This window comes from Crotalus tigris, unplaced genomic scaffold (genome assembly GCF_016545835.1).
Source record: "Crotalus tigris isolate CLP2741 ecotype Arizona unplaced genomic scaffold, ASM1654583v1 scf7180000018585.330925593:3314079, whole genome shotgun sequence".
NCBI lineage: Eukaryota > Metazoa > Chordata > Lepidosauria > Squamata > Viperidae > Crotalus > Crotalus tigris.
The window spans coordinates 733,305-750,288 of record NW_024097088.1 but is presented as its reverse complement, the minus strand read 5'-3'; the positions used below and the strand labels follow the sequence as shown (position 1 = coordinate 750,288).

Below are 16,984 nucleotides of genomic sequence, written 5' to 3'. Positions count from 1 at the left end.
TGTCTGCAGAGAGAGCTGGGGACATCCTAAAGAGCAGATGCCTCTTAGTGAACACATTTGGCAAATTTTCTCACTTAATATCAGGGACACGGGTCTTGGGAATTCGGGCATATAGCAAGTGATTGAATATTCATGGGTGGCTGAGATTGTATTAGATTGTACATTTTAGTAGACTTAACTTCTTTGCTAATCTATCCGTTCTGCAGTTACTCTGACGTGTTCTGTGGATAACTTCCTCCTTCCTAACCTGAACAATGTTGACGTGTCTTTGTTTCCCTTTGTAGGATTGCCAGCATCTGACCTCAGGATACCCTGCGCAAAGTAAGTCTTCTGTTCTGAAGGTAAACTAACCTACTGCCACTTGATGCCCTCTAAGGATGCTTGGACCTCCAGCCTCCACCACCATCCCCAGTTAGGAGATGGACAACTTCTGTAAACCATCAATTCTTCTCTTGATCTGTTATCCTATAAAGACAACGGATGGAAGGTTCAACTCCATCCGACAGAAAAAGCTAGCTTTTCTATGTTCTTCAATACAGGTAATCCTCAGCTTACAACAATTCACTTAGTGACTGTTGGGAGTTACAACAGCACTGAAAAAAAAGCAACTTATGGTTGTTTTTCAGACATATGACTGTTGCAGCATCCTCATGATCACATGATCAGAATTGAGACGTGTGGCAACTGGCTTGTACTTATGACAGTTGCAGTGTCCTCCTGAGATCCCCTTTTGTGACCTTCCAACAAGCAAAGTCAGTGGGGCCACCTGCAGTGATTCACTTAATAACTGTTGCAAGAAAGATTGTAAAATGGGGCAAAACTCAATAACTGTCTCATGTAGCAACATAAATTTTGAGCTCAATTGGGGCTGTAGTTGAGGACTACCTGTAATGCTTTGTCATATTAGGGTTTGTGACATCACTTGTTTTGAGAGTGATTGTGGTGTGATGTGCAGTTGCTGCAAAACTTAAGGCAATGAATGTGACTTTGTTTCCTTTATTTTCAGAGTGGAATGAGCCCACCAATAAAGTTGCAACCAAATCTGTGCCACAGAAATCGTAAGTACTTTCTCTTTAGTTACAGCTTGTTACATTTTAAGTGTGAGATCTGTTTGAATATTAGTAGCTCAGGTTAGTAGTTGGGCTGTTGGTTTGACCTCTGAGCTTGGCAGTTTGGCTGCAAACATTTTGTCTCCATTGGGGGGGGAACATATAAAGTATATGTACATTGACACCTCTGAAAAGATGCTTGTTGTGTTTTGCCTCTTGCACAAACAACATTGTTAAGAAAGTACCAGTGTTTTTAAAATCCATTTAGGCATCATATAGACCGTATTGACTGATATTATTAGTTGAGCAGTACAAATTTAAATGTTTAATTAAAAAATATGGAATTAAGTGGGGAAATTGTAAGTTATATTAGGGATGACTTGGGCCTTCAGTGCACTTTGAATTGTGATCATCTGTCAGAGCATTGGCCTTTAAATACCTTTTTGTACAGATGTGAATTGAAGTGGGTGTTATTTGTCCTGATGTTGCTGAGTCATGGTCTGGTTTCTGGTTATTTGATTGGCTGTTTCTTGTTGCTGGGCTATAGTCCTTGATGTTTAAATATCATCTGTGTGATGCAAATGGTGTTTGTTTGGTTGGTTGCCTCCGAGTCACAGTCTGGTTTCGGGTCTGGTTTTGGCTTGTTTGGATGAATGGATGTTGTTGAGATGTGGCCTGGTTTCTTTTGTGGGGGGTTGTGATTTTTGCTGTGGGGTGGGGTCCCTGTTTGTTCATTTTAAATGCTGCCTTCAGGATTGAAGTAGTTCTCAGTGGTTGGTAGATTGGGTCGGTGTCAATGTGTCTGTTTATTGACTTATTGGTGGAGAACCAGGCTTCGAGGAATTTAAACAGTGTTTAAGGATGAAATTGATGCATGTCTACCATGTTTGATCTGGGTTAAGACCGGGGAAATCTGGATTCAGATCCGCATTAAGCTACATAAGTTACCGTTTGACTTTGTTTCACATGCACTGATATACAGTATTTATTTCTGGTAAAAGACTTTTACAATCACGTTTAAAGCGGTTGGTTTGATAAGTTAGACTCAACCTTGCTGGGACAAAAAGGAGCAGTTTATGGCTTGGAGACTGACCTGTTGGGCGGTCACTGGATAGTTGATATGAGCTGCAGCACAAAAATCCTCGTAGATAGCACCAATGGGTGGCAGGACCATCCTGGACCAAAAGATGCAGGTATTTGGCAAAAGAAAGACAGAATCTTGCTACAACTTAAGAATCCTTTGACAGGACTGTGTTTCTACCTCTTCACAATTTCTGTAGCTACCAGACCTTATTATTATTATTTTTCTCTCCTTTTGGCCTACTGGGTCTGCCTGAGGGCAGAAGTCTGATTCCTTCCTTCTTGTTGTTACCTGTCTTAAACTACCTTGTACTGGAGAATTCCCCAGCATGTCAAGGGAACCCAAAACATAGACTTAGAATGCCAATCATCTCTCGCTTCTAGCGATGGGATGTTCTGGGATTGTGGGCTTGAGCAGACAGACTCCATCCATTTGTGTTAATATTTTTTGATAGGCAGACTAGCAGTCAACATGAGGGAAATAAAGCACTCCCTGTCATTTCTATTTTGCCGTGTTTTACAAAAAGAATACTGATTTGCAGGGGGGGGGGGAAAGATACAGACTTGAAGGAGAGGATGGCTGGGGATTCAAGGTGTCTTTCTGATTTTCACTGTTGAGCCATGATGCTGTGTCGCAAAGAAACGCACTGTCTTGCCTTGCAGAGAGTTATGGATAGTTATTTTATTTAATGGGCTTGGCGCCTTCATGCCTCCGGGTAGTAAATTTCACAGCAGTTGGCGTCTATTGAAAACCCCTGCCCACCCACCAATTTTAATAAGAATATTGCAATAAACATGTAGCAGAGGATTTAGGTAGCCAAAGCCAAAATATAGGCTTGTTCTTATTTTCAGCATCCAAGAAAGGTGATTTCTTGACTTCTTTTTGTTCTGGTGATGAATTGTTCAGGCAGTTTCAGAGAATTTCTGCAGAGGACTGGATGCATTGAGTTTGGAAACCTTGTCTTGTTCAATTCAGTTTTCCAGCTCTGCTTATTGGGAGCTGGTGCCATATTGGTGTGACTTTGATGGATGTGACTGGCCAACATACCCGCTTAACGTCTGGATCATATGATGGAAAGTTACTGTTAAATGCTATACTTATAAAATCCCATTTATTTGCTAGTTACCCTTCATTCTTCCTTAGTTTAGAAAATTCAGGGGAGAGGATATGATTTTAAGCCTTTATAGATAGTGGGTGGCATAGCTGGGCTTGATACAAGATTTGTTCAGATAACTAGAGTTCTGATCTTTATATTTCTATGATCACCACCCTTTATTTACTGTTTATGGGTTTACTGCAGACTTATTTACCACCCTAGGCAGTTTACAACAATGAAATACCTGACAGCCTAAAAATAAAATCTCCCTCTGATCCCCCAATAAAAACAAATGGATCTACACTAACACAACACTTCTCTTGGATGAGAAGCGAAGTATCTTCAAGGAAAAACAAAGCGAGTCCGTTGCCTCTTGAAAAAACACCTTTGGGATTGTAGACTTACCAATCCAATGTCTTCCAGGTGTGTTCAGATTTCATTTCTCATGATTCACCCCGTCCCTTTATATATTGCACCTGACTACTCCATCAGATCCATTTCAACCACCTTGATCAGGATTATCCATTATCAACACTACAAGAAACCCTTATTAAGATGGTGTTTTCATCAATCTTTCAAACATTCAAAGAATATCGAACAGCTGGCCATTATCAGCTTTCAGCAATAATTGCCACTAGATTCTCAACTCTGAAGAGTGAGTATACTTGTGGGAAGCCCGTTTGAAAATGGAAACAGACTTCAAGATCTCCACCGCTCTTGAGAGAAGTGTCATTTCTTTGTGGTGTTCCTTCATCATGTCACTACAGAGCATTTGAGAGCCCAGAAAGTAAAACAAAGCCACCAAAACAACAGCAACAACAATAAAAATTGGCAACGTCTTTATGAGTCAAATTATGGGTAATTCATTCTTTGAAATGCTTTGACAAGATCTCCTACTGAAAAGCTATCAAGAGGATTTTCACTCTGCGCTTTTCATATCGGATAATGTGACAACAATCAATAAATGCCATTCAGAACATTCAAAGCAAAATGTAGTCATGATCTCTGAAAGTTAACAGGGAATATTAAACGTGGCAATTTAGCCAGGAGAGGCATTTGAATTCCCTTTTAAGCCTCTGAACTTCAAACTTTTTCTTCTTCCTGGCCTCCATGCTGTTTGTCACCAGAAATAACCAAAGGAATACAAAATTTCCCTTTTTTTATTAGAGATGTATTATCGTTATTAAAGTGGTTTTATGAGAGACTTGTCACATCTCCTGATGTTAGGATCTGTATGATGCCTTTGGAAGCTGTTCATAGGCTACTTCTCGTCTTCAAAGCTAACAAGAGAATTTGCCAATATGCAAAGAGGGTTATCTTCAAAAGCTCCAACAGCTGTAAAAACCTGCTTTTCATTTGCTGATTTATTTGATTGGTTTTTAGGTGAAAAAATGTGGAAATATGAAACCATGCCTGAAGAAGAATCCGTTGGCTGAAGCCACCTGCGCAACTGTTCTCATGTACTTCCGTTTTCTTGAAATTTATTCTCAAGGCAGCCTCTCTGATCAGATATTTTACAGTGAATGAAATCGCCACATATTTGTAATCTGATCCTAGATTTGTTGGGTTCTTATGAGAAAAGAGGATGCCCTCACAAAGGGATGGTGAGGAAAATCAAGGAGCGAAGCAACCTAGAATTAAGGATAAATTTCCTGACAGTTAGACCAATTAATCAGTGGAACAACTTGCCTTCAGAAGTTGTGGGTGGTCCATCACTGGAGATTTTAAGATTGGACAACCATTTGTCTGAAATGGTGTAAGGTCTCCTGCTTAAGTAGGAGGTTGGACTAGGAGACCTCCAGGGTCCTTTCCAACTGTTACATCTGTTAAAATGGCTGCTGAGAACAGTAGCTATGTATCTCAAGAGGATGTCTCTTCAGCGATGGAGAGATTCAGAAAGATATATTTCCACTTCATAAATATACACCCATTGCCCAGAATAGGTTCACCAGTAAGCTTTCAATGCAAATATAATATTAATAAGCAGCTTAGGCAATATTTATTGAAGACAAATAATTAAGATCAGTGTGCCTCGGCAGATGAAGCCATTCCTCAAACTAATTTCCAAACAAGTCTCTTAATTTGTTTTCATTATTTAGTGGCTCACTTGCTTTTAAACTTTCCCATCAAAATAAAATATTTGCTAGCCTCACCTAATAAATGGCCTGCTCTCAGGATGTTTATAAATTACTTTAAAAGATTCTGTGACAAGGGGAGATTTAATTCGGTTATACGTTAACAACCAAGTCCTGAATAATTTATATCTCTGGCCTAAGTAATGTGTTAAATGGGGCAAGAAAAAGAGGCCCAGTTGAGAGAACACATACAGAGACCATGCTTATGATATATCACCCCAAAACAATTCATACTGTTAGCAGATCAAGTGGCTCCCATTTTGAAGATATATTTGTATGTGGGAATCCCCTTGAAGGATGAGGGGAAGAGGTACTGCCCAGGGAATAATCAGATAAAGTTAGAAGCTCACAAATACTTAGCAAGCAAAGAAAAAAAATGTAAGAAGGATCTGCCCTAACGTATCAGGCGTTAAAAGTAACAGTAGGAGATTTGTATTTTTAGGCCTACAAAATTCTGTTTACAGAATTAGCTCATCTGGTCATGTTTCCTGTCTGGTTTACCTGGAAGGGCTGACAGAATTTTCCACCTGACCCCGTGGCCAAATACTAATAGGAATTGAGGTGTCTGGCTGGAGAATTAGCTAAGATGGTCAACTGGAAAATTATGGATGTTCTGCACTTCGATCTGTATGGATTCCCGGGGAACTATGCTACGGAATGTTAAGTGTTAAGTGATCTTTTTCCAAGGTTAAGTACCTGCTTTTCATAGCTGTGTCACAATTCAAGTAAAACATATATTTGATTTAAGAAGTTGCTTCGTATATGATCCAAGCCTTTTAGCCTTTAGAATCTGAAGCATTGCACAATCATAGCTGACATAAACTTTGATCAAGTCCTTCCCATTAATCTGATTTCAAATTTACTTCCTGGACAGGGTGTGGAAGTGAAAAAGAAGTTAAAGGAGGAGGAGAAATAATTCATGGTCCCACTTTCTTTCATGTCTCACCACACTTTGCATGATTAAATCACACATTAACCTAGGGCCTTTTTTTCCAATGGAAATGTATACCCATCCTTGGTCTACCAAATCAAATATTGGAGAATCTTCTGGATTTTTTTTTATCAATTCTTTTAATGTTCAGAATATCTTAATTGTGTCTAGCGGTGTCTTTGTTCTAATATTAAAGAGGAACGGATGCTCCTTATTGCCCTGGTTTTTAATACCAGCTGAAAATGCTAAAAAGCTACCTCGGCAATAATGCCTTGAAAATTAAATTCTGACACTGTGCCGAAAAGAAATGTAAAACTGCAATTACAGCTCCAAACTCTGAAGAAACATTGCTTACAATTGTCACAGACAGACTCTTAATTGAAATAATCTGCTTTCCTCCATTACTTTAAAAAAAGAGGGGAAAGGGAAAAAGAAGATGAAGAAGAAAGGAAGAAAGGAAAGAACAAAAGAAGATTATATCTTGGTTAGGTTAGTGTTTAAGTGAAAACGGCTGTGGTTCAAAACAGAAAGAGTTCTGTAGCATGAAATTCAAATCAGCCCCAGCCCAATTTAAGCGATTCAAAGAAGACTCAGTGAGGTAAAAGCAACAAAGCTTAACCACGAAACCTGGATTGAGAGTTAACGTTTATTGAAAGTGGGGCGGCATTACGTCATTCAGGTTGAGGACCTTTGAAGGACCATTCTTGGTCTTTGAAGTGTGCACAGGGGGTTGCCTTCCAAATCTAAACAGGATGAAGGCAGGACCTAAATGTGATCCGATTTCATGTGCAGCAAATGTGATTTAATGGATCTTTAGTTGTTCAGTTCTGACGTATGATATTAGATCTCTGTACTAGGACCTAATTGGATCGAATCAAGTCTTCTCATGATCAGACCAGTCTTCAGTAGTGCAAAGGTTTGAGAAAACCAGGATAGAGACCATTAGAGAGTATAATTAAGGAAGACCCAAACATATATTAAGGAAGTCCCATAACATATATTTGCCTTGCAAGTTTCATGATCCAATATTAAATTGCAAGATCAGTGAAAGGTTTGGTATGGGGTCCCACTCTAGGAAATTGCATTAGCAGAGACCCCAGTCTCAGTGGGATCTCAAGTGAGCTTCCACAGGTAGGTTATTGAATAACCAGGATACCACAACTAGGAGGACACAACCATGGGATCTAGCTGAGAAATGGAGACTCTGCCCACAGAAACGTTGTTAATGGCTCATGGCAGATGAATGAAACAACACTTGTTGGGGTGTAGGAAAGTTTCCATTTGGTTAATTTTGGGAACAAATTTATTTTAGATGTTTCTTTCAACATAGAAGATTTCAGTGAAATTCAGAGGTTTTGGTACTGCTTGAGCTCTCTTCAAAAGGAAATGTTTTTGCATTATTTTTTAAATCAACTTTTAATGGCCAACCATTAACATCCCTATAGACTTCATCTGGATAGTGTGATACTTATTGTTTGATCCCCATGTTTTGGGAAGTGGAATGGCCATGTTACAGGAAGACAGGCCATAACTACTTGGAAAGAGATAGTTTTCTGTAGTTTGCCAACTGTTGACATTATTATGATGTCATCAGCTGGAGGAAAAGTTATCTGGGTGATTTAAAGAGACAGAGGGAACCTGGGAGATGCCCAGGAATGACACTACCCTAAAAGTAAGTAATTCTCAAAGGGGGCAGATTTTAAGTTGACAGCTAAGGTTGTCTTTGCAGATAGCCCAATAGGTTAATCTTTATGGGACTCAGATGTTAAGAAGGGCCAGAAGATCAAAGTAAATTACTTCCATACTGGCAGTAAAACTGTGTGGATGGAGCTATGAAATCATCCAGAGTTGAACTGAGTTCAACCTGTTGGTGATATCTTTATTAGATGTGTAAAGAGTCCTTCTAGATAATAGACTCAGCCAATTCTCTTTATAAGCATTCATCTAGGCAGTTCAAGGCATCAAATGAGGCATTTGAAGCTTTAGAAAGAAACAGAAATACACTTTGAATGTCACCATTCTAGCCTCTCATCTCATAATTGCGGCCTTCAGATAGGAAAAGCAAATGCAGATGAGAGGATTCTAGGCCAAGAACTAAGCTAAATCATCCTTCAATTGGTCTTTAAGAGAAACAAAAATAAAAAGGAATAAATTGTCCCCAAAGGCGCACTCCTCTGACATACGCTGTTCATCTGTCTATATAAGCACAGAGCTTATATAGACCATGACTTTATAAACACATCCTAGAGCACGCATGAAATGCACATATGAAAGGGAAACCACTAAGGTGCAATTCCTAAAACTCTGTAAGGGCTCGAGTTAACAGACTAGCATCATAAAGGAGATCTGTTGTTGTCAAATCTGTTTGCTTTTGTGAGAATGCCCATCTATGGTGGCATGTCATGAAGAAATTCACCACCCAAGTTCTGGCTAATTCTAGCAGGCCATAAAAGATTCTGAGTTATGTCTGCTTTTTGGATTGTAACTTCTCTAGAAAATCTGCGTTGTCTCAATGCATAAAGATTGGTTCTGGGTCTCAGCTAATTAATAAAGGAAGTCACATTCATAGGGCAGTTAATGTTACCCAATGGTTGCAACAGTTGGACAACTGAATCATCCAGGGAGCTGAAGAAGAACATCTTCCAAGAAAAAACAGAAAGTCCAGTTGCCTTGTGAAAAAAAGCATCTTTGGGGCAACTGAATCCAGCTGCTGTTTTAATTCCTGCAGTGTCATAGTCTACATTGTGAGCTGTGTGGATAAATAGAAATGGTATTGCTTGGCTCTGATGAGTGCAAGGTCAGAAATGACACAGAAAACGTTCAGAGATTGTTGGGTATCGCACTCCTAATTGTTTGCCTGAAATGCTAAGTTGTAGTACATGATTTCACCGACCTAGTTGTTGAAGATCATGGTTGACAACCATTGCTAAGTGTTTTATGAACTAAGCAATCTCTTTCGATGGCAAATTGTTTGCCCAACAGAGAGAAACTCTAATACAGCATCTTTGCTTTCACTGTGAAAGCTGAACCATCAGAAAGCCTGAAGAAAAATCAATGCCTCTGAACAGTGGTACTTGAAAAAACGTTTGTAAATATTTTGGTCTGCAAGAAAAAAAAGAGAAAGCATTCATACTAAGGAAAATAAAACTGGACAGACAGTGATAATAATAATAATAATAAAGCTCAAGCTAAATATTTTGGATCCATAATGCAAGGATGAGAAGATTCTGATGCTTGGAAAAAAAAATAAAGATAAAGAGGCTGCAAGAAGATGGAAAAAATGCTTTTATTGATAAATATGAGCTAACTGCACTTAGCACTTACTTATATACCGCTTCAGAGTGCTTTACAGCCCTAGCTAAGCAGTTTACAGAATCAGCCTATTGCCCCCCACAATCTGGGTCCTCATTTTACCGACCTCAGAAGGACGGAAGGCTGAGTCAACCTTGAGCTGGTCAGAATTGAAGGAATTGAACTCCTGGTGATATGAGCAAAGTTACCCTGCATACTGCATTCTGACGACTGCACCATCACAGCTCTTTAGACTAGACTAGACTAGACTAGACTAGACTAGACTAGACTAGACTAGACTAGACTAGAATAGAATAGAATAGAATAGAATAGAATAGAATAGAATAGAATAGAATAGAATAGAATAGAATAGAATAGAATAGAATAGAATAGAATATGGAAGGGATTTTGTAGGTCTTCTAGTCCAGCCCCCTGCTCAAGCAGGAGAACCTATACCATCTCAGACAAATGACTGTTCAGCCTATTCTTAAAAACCTCCAGTGATAGAGGGCCCCCAATTTTGGAGAGCAAGCTGTCCCTCCAGTTAATTGTCCTCACTTTTAGGAAGTTTCTCCTTAATTCCAGGTTGTTTCTCTCTTTGGTCAGTTTCCAACCATTGTTTCTAAGTAAGTATATAAAGAAGGAATTAGACCAGGAATGTCCAACTCCCAGAATTCCTCAACCAGCCATGCTGGCTGGGGAATTCTAGGAATTGAAGTCCACAAGTCTTAAAGTTGCCAAAGTTGCCAAAGTTAGACACTACTGAATTAGTGCAGGCCAAATGATGTTCATCAGATCATAAAGTGTTGGAAACCATTGTAGAACTTAAGAAGATCCATCTTCAAGAAACATTGGGAGCGGTCCTCATCTGAAATGCTAGGGACACTGCCAGCCAATATGGCCAAGATGACAGTCAACACTAGATCTCTTATGTCTGTCAGTCTGTCTATCCAGCTGTTTTCTCAGCTCAACCTCCCTAGGAGCTTTATTGGTTGACTGGATATCCAGCACTAGAAGTATCCTTTGAGGCTGACCAGTGTCAGCAAAGTGATGACTTCAAGAGATTTTCTAAACATCTGAGCTGGTGAAATTGATGTCTTCTTCTCTCTCCCTCTCTCCCTCTCTCCCTCCAATTCAGATGCACAATAATCCCCATGTCAGCCTAACACTCTTGAAATGTCATAAATGCTTTGTTTGCGTCTGAATCCAGGACTGAACATATGTTCTGTCTACATTTAAGCCAGTACATATACATTAGATCCAATCCCTGTCCAAATGTTGCAATTATTTATATAGCTGTTGCCTCTCTTTAGAATGCTTGTTTGAAAAGTAACAATGGGGACCCCACCAGAGACCACCTTGTTTGCATACTAGCAGTAATGTTGCCTTATGCTCCAATTTAAGCCTCCATTCAAATGACTGAATATGCAGCAAGCAAGGCAGAGTCTATGCATCATATTTAAAAAACCACTAAACAAACACAATAAATCCATTAAAGCATAATGGCTTCCAAATGTGACAAATTTGCCGATTAAAGCTCATTGAATATGCATTCAAATGATGGATGGGAGCAGCTTGAAGAGCTATTAGAATCTACTGGATCAATAGTTCTGTCCCCCTCCTCTCTCCCCTGACTCTCTGGATTTGTGCAAAGGAGAGATCTGCAGTTGAAACTTTATGCTTTGTTTTGGGGGGGTTTCTCCCCCCCCATGAAAGAATAAAAACATCACCCATTTTTAAAAAAAAGACAGTTACCAAAGAGCAGTTGACTGCTTAGCCTGCTTATACAATGGCATTGTCCCTCTTTCTGGACTGCCCCCAGCAATTAATGGTCCTAACTAATTCCCCAAATTCTTTGGATCAGAAGTAGATTGAAGACACACCTGGGTATAGAAACATCCTGGATTTTATTATGAACTTCTCCAGCCTAAGTGGCAAACTCAGTGCATTGTTGAAATGGAGTTGCTTTTCAGCCTCCAGATAGTCCTCACTTAATGGCAGGCCATTTTATAACCATTTGAAGTTATGATGGCCACAGAACAGGTTCTTTACAGCCCATCAAGCATCCTTGGCCATCATGAACAGTTGCATCACCACCACCACCACCCCATGGTCCTCTGTCTGCAGGTCAGGTGGATCAGCTTTATGACCTGTTGTGGTGTTCATGACTTGTTCATGATTCGTGACCATGATTTCTGATGGGTTTTCTGCCCACTTGAGGCAAAACAACCCCTGTTCAAATGAATGGATTCACCCAGCAAGCAGAGTGTTACATTTAACCAACTTGTTTGCTTAACCAACATGGCATCCCCTTAACAGATATCACCAAAAAGGCTGGAAATGTACTTCTGGTCACGTGGGTGCCTCAGTTTAGAACCTTTAGGGCCATAATTTTAGACTCATTACAGTCATAAGTCAAGGATTACCTCTGTGACCATAGGTTGAAGGTTAGATGTCTTCTCTGAAGTCCATCAATTAACTTTTTAAGGCTGGTGGAAGGAAGGAAGGAAGGAAGGAAGGAAGGAAGGAAGGAAGGAAGGAAGGAAGGAAGGAAGGAAGGAAGAAAAGAAGGAATATCACCATTTCTCCCACTCCTAGAAACATTACAGTCCAGTTACAGACTCCAAATGAAGTTTCTGGCACCAATTTCCTTATAGCTTGGGAGGAAAAAAAAAAGAAATTTATGTTAAAAAGAGTATTTCAGAATTGATAGTGAGTCTCCTTCAGCTTCTTAAAGAGAAATTAAATTTCCATATTACTGTTGTTGGGTTGTTGTTTCAAGGGACTTCTACATTTGCCAGGGAACCGGTCCTCAGCTGTACACTCTGTGCCAAATGAATTCCCCTTTCCAATTCTCCAACTTGAAATCAATCATACGGAGGAAATACTCGGCGTAAGATGCAATTTCTCGTCCTGAAATTGAAAACATAAAACCATGTTAATGATGATGCAGTTAATTTAAACATAACATTTTTTTAAGCTGAGAACATTTGTATGCCTGCCAGGGACTCAGGAGGGGAAAAGTGACTTTCCTAGAAACCTTATAAGCAGAACTACTCTAATCTCTCCATCTCTCTCTTTCTGGGCTGCACCGTTAACCCAAAACAGCCTCCAAGCAGGTTTGATTTATGCAGATTAATGTGGTATGCTGATATGATGTATATTTTAGCATTACTTCCTCACAGAGGTTAATGGCTGGAATCAAATAAAACATAAAAGCAGATTTAGAAAGATTGCTGAATAAATCAAATAAAGCTTTGTATTAGCTGCCGCGAGATTAGACGCTCGCCTCCTCTTCCCCAAACAATACCTAAGCTTTTCATGAAATACCATAATTTCTATAAAAAAAAACCAAAGAATGGTTAAGGAAAAGATGACATTTGGGAAAGTCCAAGGAAGGGAGAAATCTATGGGCTTCAACCATCATTGTCGACACAGGTGAACTTACGTTCACAGTTGAGCCCCAAATGTATGTTGCTAAACGAGACATTTGTTCAACGGGTTTGGCCCCACGTTACAACCTTTCTTGCCAAGCTGATCACTGCAGTTGTTAACTGAGCAACAACACATTAAGTGAAGCCGGCTTCCCACTTGACTTTGCTTGTCAGAAGGTCACAAAAGGGAATCGCGTGACCCTGGGACATCTGCTACCATCATAAATCCGAGACAGTTGCCAAGCATCTGAAGTTTGATCATGTGACCATGGGGTGTGGAGGGGGGAGAATGCTGCAATAGTTGTGTGAAAAACGGTCTGTTGTAACTTTGAACAGTCATTAAATGATCTGTTGTAAGTCTAGGAATACTCTACAACTCAACTTACTCAACCTACAGCCATTTGTTTAGTTGGCAGTTACAACAGCCCTAAAAAAAAAGGGACTTACAACCCGTTCTTACACATACGACCATCACAACGTCCCCATAGTCATACTTAGTTGTATTCCCATTTTTTAAAAATTTTGTTTTAAATCAATCAATGTACTTTCTTTCTGGGGCAACATTTACTCACGAGGAAATATGACTGTTCTTCATCCCACCTTTGAGCTCTGTTTTCCTCTTCTGAGTAATGGCTCTACTTCTTGTAGCGTAGGAGGCCACGTAATCGGTGGATCAAGGAGGTTTGGGTTGACTTCTGGGGTATCTGTTAATGCTCCGATTCTCTACGTTCATCTCTCACTTCATCTTCAGCGCTTTGTGGAGGAACTTCCCGCCGAGAGAACTTACGGGAAGCTGAGTGACAGGTCAGGCGATTCTATTACGTTCCCATCACTACTAACTCACCATTTTTCTATGGATTGAAAATGACTATTGTGGAGCTGTCAAGTTAAATAGCTTGAAAGGAACACTTGTAGTCTCAATAGTAGCTATCTCTGTCAAGTGATTGGCTCAAGTGACAGATCCAAGGCAATCCATTCCTGATAGAGGATCGATTAAAAAAGAAAGAAAAAAAAGAAAATTATCTCCTGAGGGCAAAGGGCAATCTTTTATTTTGTTTGAAAAAACCACGAGCAGACAGAAGAGACTCAATTTTTTCTATGGAACTAGGGCGGTTCCAAATCCTTGTAGGAAGAACAATGAATCTAGCTGGAAAGGACTTACTTGATTGGAAAGATGCTGCATTTGTTTTTGTTTCCCCCCCCCCTCCTCGGGATGGATTGAAGTGTCTGCAATATTTGAAAATATTCCCAAAGTGATCTCCCTGGCTTAATGATAAGAAAGAGTTCAGATGTGGGATCTGCACATCTGATTAGCTAGGAGAATCTTCTTTTTTAGAAAGTCCGTTACAAGTCTGTGGAAAGACCATGAGTTCCTCAAAGAGAATAACCAAAACCCTTGCCTCCAACTTGCAACAACTTGCCTTTCCTATCTATGCTTCACCAAATGTTAGGGTGCTGTCTAATAAGCATCCACCCACCATCTTACCTGTGCTTCTAGAGAAGATACTGTTCTCAGTATTGGCCACCTTCCTTTATTTGGAAGATCTTCATCCCCAATCTGTTCCAGGGATGACTTATTTTGCATTTCCAGAACAGGTCTTCAAAATGCTTAATTGAGCTATTTTAAAAAAAGGGAAGGAAAGAGCTTTAGAAGAGGCCACCTGAGTTTAGCCTTCTTTTCCCAGAGCAGGTGAAGCAGATTATCAGTGGAAAATCCACACGTCAGAGATGAGTGCGGTGTTGTCCTCTGTTGTGATTCCCAGAATACTGCAAGATGTGTCACAACCCCCCCTCCCCCATTTTAAAGGCAGTATACAGCCATCGTCACTAATTGCCATCAGTAGCTTTATCCTCCCTGAGTCACTTCAGTGGCCCAATTAAGAATGATAGGCTAGGAAAGAAAGCATTCTATGGAACAGCTGTTTTCTGAATGGCAATTGTCTCTCAGCAATCATCATTGTCTGTAGCGCCTACGTTTCATTGCTAATACCTCTTTTGGCTGTCCTCCAGGGATGGGGAGGAGAAGCTTCCTCAGAATTCCTCAGAGAAAAGACAGCATTTTTTACTGGCTTATTAAATTTCTATGCCACCCGTCTCACCATAAGGTATGCCTTCCTAAAATCATTCCTAAAGGCTGATCTGTTCACCAATCGATGACTCTAGTACCATTTATAAAGCCTTAGGAAGACCCCACTTGGAATAATACTGCTTCCAGTTCTGGTCACCACAATATAAAAAAAGATGTTGAGACTCTGGAAAGAGTGCAGAGAAGAACAACGGGAATGATTAGGGGGCTGGAGGCTAAAACACAAGAGGAATGATTGCAGGAATTGGGTATGTCTAGTCTAGTGAAAAAGAAAGAGACATGATAGCAATGGTCCAATATTTGAGGGGCTCCTATAAAGACGAGGGGAGGTGTCAAATGATTTTCCAAAGCACCAAAAGGCAAGAGGAGAAACAACGGATAGAAACTAACCAAGGGAAGAAGGAAACCTAGAATTAAGGAGAAATTTCTTGACAATTAGAACAATCAATCAGTGGAACAGCTTGCCTTCAGAAGTTGTGGGTGCTCCAACACTGGAGGTTTTTAAAAAGAGATTGGACAACCTTTTGTCTGAAATGATATAGGATCTCCTACCTGAGCAGGGGGTTGGACTAGAAGACCTCCAAGGTCCCTTCCAGATCTATTCTTCTATGTTATATGTCATGTTCTTTAAAGAGTCACATAAACTGTATTTTATTTTATTTTATTGTTTTTATTTATTTTTTATTTGTAAGTGCTAGGAAAGAAGGCCAAAGCGGATCACACAGCTTCATCTTTGATTTAGATGCCCATTGATTTTGAGCTCTAGTTAGGGATCATTTTGTCCCCATCGTTACTATTCTCCAGGTGTCAAAATATTTCATTAGATAACCAAACAGACCCCAGAATTCAGTGGAAACAGCTCTTGAGAAGATGTAGGGAATGACATGCCATTTTGTACTTCAGTCCAAATGGGGTTGGTGGAAGTCGATTTTTAAAATCTTAATTTTGCAGAATATATCGAAAGAGCTAAAGACTGTATACATCCTGAGAAATGTTTAAAAGAGGGCTGTTTTGTTTTTTTCTTCAGACCCATAATTCAAAACAGTGAAGAGAATTCTGGATTGCAAGTAGAACAAACTTGAGGCTTTAGCCAAGTATATTTTCTTAAAAAAATAATAAAAAAATTGTTTGAATCGCCCAGGGAAATCCAAGCCTTGCTTGGCTTCTTAGGAATAAAAATTTACTCAGACAGCCTGGAACCCCTTATAAAACAATAGGATCTAATTTTTCAATCAGGTTATCAGTCTGTATTATATTGATGGAGTCTGCCAAAGAAAGCAAGTCTCCAAATAAAAAACATGTCCTAAAAAGCCGAAGAAATATGTTTTCATTTATCTTTTTGAATGTTTATTTTATTTTCACATTACATAGGATTGTATTCCCTGTGCAATTAGTTCTTATTCTCTGGCAAACCTTGCAATGAACGGCAAGTCAACTTTATCTTAGAAAGATTGACGGGAGAGAATAAATTCGTTGCTCCAAGCTATGGGTTGGTTAAACCATATTTGTTGATTAAACCACAATGTTTGACTTCAGTCATCTAGCCAAGCCAAAATTAAACCAATGCAGCATGCAGCATGTAGTTTAATGTCTTAGAATCATAGAAAAGACAGTGGACATCGAATCAAATTGCCCTTGTGACTGGGATCGTGGTTTGACCACTTCTTGTTGATCATTGTTTACCACAGATGGGTCCAGACTTGCCTCCTGTTCAAAGTAGCCCAGTACTCGTGTTTTTTGTTTTTTTGTTTTTAATCCGGGCATCTGCTCAACTGAATTCGTACGCCGTTCCTAAATAATGCATGAAAGAGCTTACAAAATCGGTGAAAAAAGTCATCGATCTGCAAATGATTTGGTGCTTCCAATGAATTGCTAATTTTA

The 16,984-nt window shown here is 39.6% G+C and overlaps 1 protein-coding gene across 4 annotated transcripts in view; it reads left to right on the top strand.

Moving 5' to 3' along the window:
- AFF2 (AF4/FMR2 family member 2) overlaps positions 1-16,984 on the top strand; it is a 216,356-nt gene that overhangs the window by 131,483 nt on the left and 67,889 nt on the right. For all 4 annotated transcript variants that reach the window (XM_039354705.1, XM_039354706.1, XM_039354703.1 and 1 more), the window contains exons 6-7: positions 285-321; positions 1,007-1,058. In XM_039354705.1, coding sequence (XP_039210639.1) covers positions 285-321; positions 1,007-1,058 — 89 coding nt within the window. The remainder of the gene's footprint in view (positions 1-284; positions 322-1,006; positions 1,059-16,984) is intronic.